This window comes from Garra rufa, chromosome 11 (assembly GCF_049309525.1).
Source record: "Garra rufa chromosome 11, GarRuf1.0, whole genome shotgun sequence".
Taxonomy (NCBI): Eukaryota; Metazoa; Chordata; class Actinopteri; order Cypriniformes; family Cyprinidae; genus Garra; species Garra rufa.
The window spans coordinates 49,714,909-49,725,413 of record NC_133371.1 but is presented as its reverse complement, the minus strand read 5'-3'; the positions used below and the strand labels follow the sequence as shown (position 1 = coordinate 49,725,413).

The 10,505-nt window shown below is 41.3% G+C and overlaps 1 protein-coding gene across 1 annotated transcript; it reads right to left on the bottom strand.

The window, feature by feature from the left end:
* Nucleotides 1-899: 899 nt before the first annotated feature.
* On the bottom strand, nucleotides 900-9,782 carry bnc1 (basonuclin zinc finger protein 1). Its single transcript, XM_073850401.1, has 5 exons — nucleotides 9,340-9,782; nucleotides 7,077-7,179; nucleotides 5,721-5,956; nucleotides 3,388-5,114; nucleotides 900-3,192 (listed from the first exon to the last, which is right to left on the bottom strand). The coding sequence occupies exons 1-5, from the start codon at nucleotides 9,346-9,348 to the stop codon at nucleotides 2,598-2,600; spliced, it is 2,670 nt and encodes an 889-aa protein (XP_073706502.1). The 5' UTR covers nucleotides 9,349-9,782; the 3' UTR covers nucleotides 900-2,597.
* Nucleotides 9,783-10,505: the final 723 nt, after the last annotated feature.

Genomic DNA, 10,505 nt, shown 5'->3' with positions numbered 1-10,505 from the left:
GTCTCTTGTGTGGATTAGGAACCACTGTTCAAACAACCAAACCAAAAAGTCCATTGTGACAACAATCCACAAGATGCCGCCAGATCACTACAAACGAAAGTGTCATTTCGTAAATGTCTATGGTAAAAGCTAAAGATATACAGTAGTCAAAAGTTGTCCTAAAACTAAAATAATAGCCGTTCTTGTCTCAGGACAACTTTTTTGAGCCACTTCAAATGTTGACTACTGTGTGTGTGTGTGTGTGTGTGTGTGTGTGTGTGTGTGTGTGTGTGTGTGTGTGTGTGTGTGTGTGTGTGTGTGTGTGTGTGTGTATGTGTGTATATATATATATATATATATATATATATATATATATATATATATATATAAACAGAATTCAGACTTAAAAATTAAAAACTAAAAATAAACAAAATATAAAAAATGACAAAATTATTATGTAAATTATTTCATCATGCATGCATATACATCAGTTACACAAGTGCTAGAAGATTGTGAATGTTTTGGTCAAAAATACTGTAATGAATCAGTTAGGGTTACTTTTATAACATTTAAAACATGTGACAACTTTACCTGATGTAACTTTTGTGCTGAGAACACATTTCAACAGAAATTGTTGCTCATGATCCACGATCACAGTCATAATGCTGAGAGCTACATTCAAAATACACATTAATGAACTTCTGAAATGAGAGTGTCTAGAGATGATTCTATGTTCTATGTCATAGGTATACTTCATTTTTATACTTAATTTTATTGACTGTTGTTCATGTTCTGTAATCTGAGCCTACAGGTATTTCAAATCTGAGTGAACCCAGTGCAAGCTGTGCAAATGACGAATATACAAACAAAACAAAACTATATGTTGACTATGTTCATGTATGAAACTAAACATTTACTGATATTTTTAAATAGCTGTTTATTAACACAGACAAAAATGATTGTATAGAACACAAATAAATGATTGTGGGTTAGATTGGTATTATAATCCTGATAACCCTTCTCATCACATTTCAGCATACATTTCTGGTGGTGGGGAGGGGGGCAGGTTACAAAAGATTTTACACTAAAACAAAGTTAAAGGAATAAATGTCCACAGGTTTGTGTGTGCTTGTGGGAGCCTCGTTGCTCTACCAGTGTAAGACTCGATTGGTTCAGCTCTGATTCACAGACGGCTTTATGAACAACAGCATGTCCTCATCTGCTGTCCTCAGCCTAAGCCCTCACCGGTACAATCCTTTGACTGTATTAAAATACTGTAACTCACTATCGAGCGACATCGCAATAAACTGATGAAAATGAATGTGTTACAAAACTGAATCTTTCATATGTGTGTGTTACAGCATTCTCAATGTGTATCGTCTGACGCTTCTGTTGTTCATGCTGCTTTACACCGTCCTGGAATAAGAATCTTTGGTTTCCACAAGAATAACAACTATAGCAATATAGCTGCAAGCAGCAATGCAGGGGCCAAGCACGACAGCGGCAGTTACAAGTCCATTCAGTAGGACAGCGTTATTTAATGTGACAAATGTAAAAATGACTGAGACGAGAAGGATTCAAAATTAAATAACTAAGACGATGAGACAGACTTCACAACAGGAAGACAGACAAAGTGCGTGAACGTTATCACAAAAAAATTGTTACTAAGCTGCGTGCTTGAACAGTTACAAGCAAAAGAAAAGCGAAGATTGGACTGTTTGGCGCAATAAAGTTTATATGACGAAACCTAATATTTGGTCTAGGGATGTCACAGACTCCCACGATACAAGAAGATTTGGAAAATGAACAAACACTGCGGGTGCTTGGCCCCTAAAAATAAAACGTACACACAATAACTTACTCAACAGGAACACAACAGCCTCTTGAAAGAGCATATTGATTGAAACAGCAACACAATCTATCAACTTCACTGAATCTTTTGTAATAAAACAAATCTGAACAGCAAGCAAACACAAAGATACTACCAGAAAATTCACTGCAGCACATGATAACGTGAGTCCAGCACCTTCAAACGGCTCATGCTCCTAGGTAGTGCTCACTCGCTCTTTCTAACAGTCGCTATCTCATCTGCTGTAGACTCTGTTCTGTCTCTGTCTCATGCTGAGGAGGGATATGTCCCCTCAATGAACAAGTGCAGAGAAGGAAAACAAGACATGATTATTATGTGGCTTTGGATGAAGAATTAGGGACTTAACATACTGTATAACAGCACTGATTGTTTTAAGGATCTCTTAAGGTGATTAAAAGGATTCTGTATGTGCTTTCTCATGTGTCTCATGTGTTGGAGAGACTCTCTGTCTCTTCAATCTTTTGCTCTGTCATTTCTTCAGTCATTTTTTAGGCATCTGTCTTTCTGTCCTGCTCTTAAAAATCAATAAATATAAGGAACGTTTGTCAAGTAGATATTACATTAGAGATGAAAAACATATCTTAACATCAAAAAGGTAAACGACATCAGGTTTATTATAAATATGATTGTGTCCTTCCAGTTGTGCTCGATTGTGCAGTACAAAAAGTGGAGTGCTTTTGAACCCAAATGGTTAGGGGTAAATCTTTGACTATGTATATTTAAGAGAATATGGCTCTGAGTGTGTGCCTTACTCTTGATTAAGGGAGGCATTCATCGCAAGGTTACGGTGTAGATTTGGATTTTGACTGTGTCTGTTGCGACTCCGAACAGAGGAGAAAGTAGTGTCACACCCTGGGACTTTGCACTTGTGAAGAAGGCGAAGGTGCACCGTTTTGTAATGAGCCCTGAATGTGCCTTTGTTGCTGTAAACTTTTTGACAGAGATGGCAGGTGATGGGCGTTGAGCCGTTCGTCTGCTGACTGAGGCAAGGTGGAGACGCGGACGCTCCGACGCTCAGCCCGTCGCAGCTCTCGTCACTGTCCTCTAGAGGGAGCCCTTCCTCGCTGCCCACGTCTGAGTCCCAGGACGAATGGGCGCTTCCTCTGGTGCTCAGGTCCAGTACCGCTTCATTTTCCAGAGTGCCCTCTGCTGGCTCAGACGCTCTCTCCAGCGATTTACTCATGGGGAAGACGAGGCCTGTACGGTGACTCTCTTTGAGGATGACAGACATCTGGCTGAGGGGCTCTTTGTAAGGAAGGTCTGGATGCTCTCTGCGGAGAGAAGATGTTCCTGAATGATCTTTGGTCAACAGCCTGTGGTGCAGATTCAGGTTTGCACTGTGTCTAGAGAATTGAAAGCAAAAATGTTTGAAAAGAAAACCAACATGCTTTTGTTTTTAACTTTTTGCATGTACAAAAGCAATCCTCAAACTCTTAGTTCTAATACAACAACACAAACACTGTCATGTGCTTTTAAATAACCCCCTGGTTTAACATATTCCCCCACACATTCATTTCCCTCAAGCTTAACTGTCTTACCTGTCTCTGCTGCGACGGGACGGAAAAGCAGCATTGCAGCCATCCACAGTGCACATGTGCATCTCCTTTAAGTGCACGTTTCGATAATGCATTTTGACACTGTATGGGTTTTTGAACATCTTACTGCATATCTCACATGGGTGCGCCTGCTCTTCTTTATCATCTGGACATATGGTCTCTGGGTCACTGCAGCCGTCTGCACAGTTTTCACTGCCGTGTGTGAAACGGGCCGGTCGGTGGCTGCAGGGCTGGTCTGGCCGCGAACTGCACGCCGGTTCTTCACATTTTGAGGACTCCCTTTCTTTCTCATCGTTCTGTTTAGCACAAAAGAGAGAAGGAGATGATGGCGAGACGATACGGCTGTCCTCCTGATTCAGTTTGTCCCATTCTGTGTCGTGTGAGTTGGGGCCTGTCCGAACGTCACAGTCCACAGGTTCGCGCCCCATGCCGCTGACGTCGCACTTTTCTGTGTCTGTATAGGGGCTGAGGGGCGGAGTCTCCTCCTCGGAAACGCCCTCCTGCACCAGCTCGTCCTTCTCGATTTTGATGGGCATGCTGGACTTTCTAGACTTCTTCTTGGGCACGGGGTCTGAGCCGGTCTGCATGTGACTGGTGCTGATGGGCACTGAGGAAGACAGAAGCGGGAGAGAGGGCAGGTTGCCCGGCGTATGAGCCAGCTCGGCTGGGGTCACCAGGCTCCGGTAAAAGGGAAGCACGGGCTGCACGGTCTTTAGATTGGGAAAGAGAATGCCGCTCTGGCTCATGCTGGATAAAGAGCCGTGAAGTTTGGGCTCTGAGTTGCGGATGATGAAACTTGAGATGGTCCTGCTCTCTGGGATGGCAGCAAAGTCTCTCTTCTCACCCTCGTCTTCGTCCTCCTGCCTCGGGCTCAGACCGCCCCGCAGGTCCTTGTCACGATTATTGCGGTTCATTGGCATGTGCAGTCGTGGGTTCGGATTAGCACTGTGCCTGTTCCGACTGCGTAAGGAGCTGAAGACCATGTTGCAGCCCTCGATGGTGCACTTGTGTTTGATCTTCAGATGAACGGCATTATAGTGTATCTTCAGCGTGCCTTTATCGTAGAAGGTCTTCTCGCAGGCGCTGCAGAACACACGGCCCTTCTTCAAGGATCCGCTCTTCTCTGCACACCGCAACTTGTTCTCAGGAGACATGTGTGTGATTTCAGACGTGATGGAGGGCGTGCAAGGCGTGGAGGGAGAGGAGTTTCCGCTCAAGTTAAACTCTTCCGACTCTATCTTTGGAGATTCGGGGTCCAACAGCACCTCAGCTCTCACGGACCCGGTGTCGAACGGAGCGGCGCCGTCAAGGCTCACATCTGATGTCTCGTGTCTCATCTGTGCCTCCTGGTGGCTAGAATCGGTACTGGAGCTCAACAGCGGTGCCGGAACTGAATTCAGCAGTTGTAGTGGCAGCATGAGGGCCATACTGTTCACTAGTGTTTCAAAATGGTGTCCGTTACTGCACCCGGGTGCTTCCGTTTTAGCCGGCAGTCGCACAGAACGCTGCGTACTGTTTTCGATGAAGCTGCGGATGTCAGAATTGGTCCTTGTGGTTGGCACTACGACGGCCTGTCCCTCCTTATCCTGCAGGGCCATGAGCTCCACGATGGACTTGGTCTCTCCGAAGCGCAGGAATTGCTGCAGCGTAACGATCTCTTCTTCAAAGGTCATTATGGCCCAGCGGTCCAGTACCTTGCCGGCCACATCCTAGACACACACACACAAGGAATATAATTTGCGTTATGAATTCTAAACTAACAAATGTTCTACATATGGGCCCTAAAATACTCCATAACTTGTGACAGATTGACAGTTACTAAATAACAAGTCATCCATACATCTAATGCATGTGGACTTGAGAGGTCTAATTACTGCAGCAGAGCGATTCATTCTGGAGCGTAATTTTTCTTCATTTAGATGATGCGGGTTTCCCTGTCGAAGTAGGAGGGGAGGGGAGAGATCAGAGGGGAGTCGGGCAAGTCTTTCAGTCCGCCTGTAATTACTCTTGAGTGCCAGCAGGCTTTGAAAGTCATGCAGCAGCTTCATGTTGTAACCAGAATAAATATTTCATCATACAGCATTCATCTGGAGGTCTGAAGAGGCTTTAACTTTACATTCTCCACTAGAGAAACTACCATGGATTTAATTCAAGCACCTGAATACTTGATAAGCAAATAGACCGAAGAAATCTCTGTGGCGTGCCACTGGATTTTTAAGAAAAAGTGTGACAAAACTGTAATTATCCATCTCCAATTGAAGTGTGTTTTTCTGCAAGTGGGTGTGAGTGAACGGATCAGATCGGCAGCAGCTCACCTGCAGGACGTAACCGCGGATGTAGTCCTGAAGAGTCCAGTCCAGTGCATTTAGGATCTGAATAACCTCCTCCTGCTTAAGGACGCTGAAAAGTCGGTCCAGCAGAATCTTGAGACGCACTGGAATCGCCTGCGTCCCGTAAAGCATCAGACTACAGATATCAAATACCACATTGGAGTGAACGATCTCCACCTGGCTTCCTTGGTACATGTGATGAACCTTCAGCTTACTCAGAGCTGCAATTCAGCAAAACAGACACCGGTTTACATGCAGAAATCATCTCTACACGCGTATGCTATAAGCATCTCTATATGTTTCATGAGAGCATTTCTGTCATTCACATCTGAATGTGTCTGAAACTCTTTTTTGTTGTTGTTGTTGTTTTTTTAAGGGGGGGCTTTATGTGTGCATTTTTGTACATTTTAGAAGAATTCTTCATCTTGCATAAGCATCGTAATAAAAGTATGCTTTTATATATTTGCTTTTGTGGATAAGAAATTACAGACAATATTGTTAATGATTACAATCTACAAACAAACAATTACATAAAAAAATCCTGGGACTCTAAACTGACCACCAATTTCTAAATGACCCCACATAGTTTTAATGTCAGTAGGGCAATATTAATATAGAATCATTTAGAATTAACAGATTTCTTTATTATTATTGTTATTATTTAAATATGCCAATTAAACAAATATTTAACAATAAGTACAAGTTAAGCTCAGTCATCAGCATTTGTGGCAAAATGTTGATTATCAACAAATAAAACATTTTTTCTGGCTTGTTCCTCATTTTCTTTAAAGAACACCACAAAAACGTTACAAGGAGGTATACACCATGGAAATTAATGTGTTTAAAGTTTTTGAGGCCTTTTAAGCAGAATTGTGATGCTTATAATTTTATAAAAGCAATCCGGACTTTTCAATTATTCTGTTAAAAATGTATTAATTGAGCTTTATGCATGACATTGTCACGGAAACCAGTTTGTAAAATTGGATATAAATCTACACATGAAATGTTGGTAAGCATTTTTCCTCACAATAAAATTATCTTAACATTCACATTGTTACTATAGTACTTAAACATTTACAAATTTGCCCCACTCATTTCTATTGTAAGTGCCTCAGTGGATTTTTCTAAGGAAAGGTAAAGACATCAACAGTATTAACTGATTAAGCTTAATTTGAATTGAACCCAGAATATTCCTTTAAAGTGCCATGCAAGAGAAGAAGAGACAGAGTCAAAATGACAGAACAATCAAGAAGAATGACAACAATCAAGAGTGATAAATGTGCTCTGAAGTTGTGTGAATGTTTGTGTGAAATGTAATATTGTTCAGAATGTGAAGCTCACCATGGGCGACCCAGCCGTGCCTGCAGTGCTCACAGAGACGCCGCCTCAGTTTACCAGGTTTGAAACTGTCACAGTTGCAGTTCACCACCGTGCAGCAAATAGCCTGACAAATGCACAATAATAATGTTACTAAGCTTTAATACAGTCCACACAATTATCACAAACAGCCCGTCCTCTATCCAACATGTAGAGTTTCATACGTTCACTTGTATATATGTTTGTGTGAAAGTGTATGTGTGTTTGTGTGTGTATATGCACGCATCTACAGTATATAGAGAGACTGTATTTACATTAGGCTGAAGATGCTCTTTTTTCTCATGCTGGAGAATAAACGTGATCATCAGTTTTTCATAGATTATAATAGCTCCAGCGCCGCTGTCATTAAAACAACAGAAAGACACCGGATATAGACTCATTTTCAAATCCATGTTCAGTTTTTAATTCAGCTGTTCACTGTTATGATGATAATGAATTAATGATGATTTTGTATTAAATCAGAGACTAAATAAAGAAACAGAAATGTAAGCATTTTTCCTGGAGTTTTAGAATGGACCTCACTGTATATACATATATAACAAAAAAATAATATAAAGTATTTCTATGAACAAAACATACGCCAAGGTTGTGTCATTTCATATTAATCATTGACACTTTAGCATAAATCAACAGCTCACTTCTGTACAGTGATAACACAAGATGACAGCCGTCAATAAAACCACATCATAACTATTTTTCCTCAAACTGTAACTATGAAAGACAGCCGCACTTACACACACAAAGAAAGAGAGAGCGATCACTGAAAATGCACCCAATGTACCAATGTAAACCCTCCCAATGTCCTGTACATATTTACATCATGAGAGTGACTGGAAAGCACAAAACATCTTTCAAAATATAATGATTTGATGCATTAGGTTATGTCACAAAAACTTCTGGAGCGATCAGTTTCTGAATACATTTAAAACGTTGACTAATGCTGGCTTATGTACTGGTCATCAGCTCTGTCATTACTGTTTTCATTAAATTCCTCTTTATTAAATACATATGAGAATGTTTGTAATATATGGCATTTGATACAAACATGCTGATTTGTGTTTTCACCAACAGTGTGATAATACACCTTTATGGCTGACGGTGCGACTGCATCGTGAAACACACGGCAGCAATGATACAGAATATTATTTTAATATTTTAAAAATAATTATATTTCTTAAAAATCATAACAATTGTATAATATAAAATGCATTCATGTACTCTTTATTTATTGATTGATTATTTAATCAATTCTTTTTCATTTCGATGTAAAATTTGTGAACATTGACACCAAAAGTTACAAGTAAAACCGTGACTGATCATTTAACCGAGAATATCACACAGTATCAGACAAATATTAGTTTGACAAACCGTACAAGTTAGTCGTTCTACTGGGACCTCAAAAGCGTGGAATTAAGATGTATACAACAAGAGAGAAAATCAGCAGCATACGTTGAAAACAAGCACAGCAGTTAGAGAAATCTCTTACAGAAAGGGTTTTACTGTCAGTTCTTACAAAACAGGCCTGTAGCAGCAAACAACAGTGACAGATCAACAAGAGCTTAATGAAGTCAGCACGCACACACACACACACACACACACACACACACACAAAGCTTTCACGCCCCAAGGCCATTAACTGTGTTTGCCCGCCCAGAAACGGGGTCTTAGTCCCACTTTGGGACACTAACTCGTCACCATTAGCACAAAGACAGGATCTCTTACAACTGAGGAAAAATAACAATTTGACCCCTGTTGTCTCATTAACAAAAATGTTTCAGTGATTGTCCACAATGAATGAATCTTTAACACTGGTCTTCAGATTAAACAAGCATTCCACACACAAACATCAAGGCAAAGAATTACTCCTGTCTTGAATTACATTCCAGCGGACGAGGAACAAACACTTACACACTTTTGAAGACACATCACACCCATTTGAAGAGCACAATAAAGTTTCTCCCAAAAGATCTTGCTAGCAAAATGCTTTATTAATGAAAAAAGACTCTTTATACATAGATTCATATTTTATGCACAGTTGAGCTTGTTTATGTCCTGTATACCAATAAACACACACACACACACACACTAAGGAACAGCTCACAAAATAAGCAAGCTTTTAAAAAGCGTAGTTTTCTTACCGTAACTGCGTCTGCACATAACTCACAATCCTCTTTTGTTCTTATTTAATTTTTCTAAGAAAGACTTAAACACAAACTAAACTTCTTACCTCAGACATTTTGATCAGACTGAAGTTTCCAGTGTTTCCGAGCAGTTTCCCATTCCAGCTCCTGTCTGTACAAGTTCTACCTTCTACTGCGAGAGATCCATCACTCACAGTTCAGTCACACTCACCCACACAACACACACTTTCTCCTGCAATCGACAATCGCTGCGCTCGTCCGCAGGCCCCTGTGAGTGTGTGAGCGTGTCCAGGATGAGTGTGTGCTGGAACTGGGCGCTGGGGAGTGGAATGAGACCCTCCTACCCGTCGAACTCTCTGCCTCTCACCTTAGGAGATCTCTCTCTCTCTCTCACACACACACACACACACACACACTCACACACACCTCCCCCACTGGGTGGCGGGCCAGTCCCCTCACAGCTGGCTGGAAGAGGGCATGACACGCGTCTCTCACAGAGATTTGATCAAAAGGAATCACAAAGGCTGGAGGCTCCTAATGCAGTCAGGAGAGACTCTCTACCTCTGCTCTCTCTCTCCAGCAGTTTGAGTAATGCATTAAATCAATGCAGCCCGGCACAAGACACACTCAAGCACTGGATACTGGATGTGTGTGTGTGTGTGTGTGTGTGTGTGTGTGTGTGTGTGTGTGTGTGTGTGTGTGTGTGTGTGTGTGTGTGTGTGTGTGTGTGTGTGTGTGTGTGTGTGTGCGCACTTTAACAGCCTCTGATCAATCCCAGCAACTTATGCTTTTGCTCGCCAGAATCTTATATGGCTCATCCTATTCAACATTTTCTTTGCAGTGATATATGTCTGTTTTAAATACAGAAAAAAACTTTTCATTAAAAAAAAACCTGGTTGTATGTTCTCTAGAAAAACGTTTTTCATTGGTTAGGCAGAAGGACGTGAAAGATCTTGCACTGAAGCACTTGAATTTAAAAAGATTTCATTAAATACACGTTTCTGGTAATCGCGCCTCGCAACACACAACAATCAATCCGTGAAGTTTATATCTAGTGAGCTGATGAGGCGATATTACATTTGGTGAAGTCACTTGACATTTTAATACACCAATTACACAGCAGGTAAAAACATGCTGCGTTTAATCCATTACAGAGCAGGTTTTAACAGGTTTTTGCTTCTTTAACGCTCAGAGACCGATGACTGAGTGGGCATCTCCTCTCCTTAACTGCAAATTTACAACAAGCAAAATG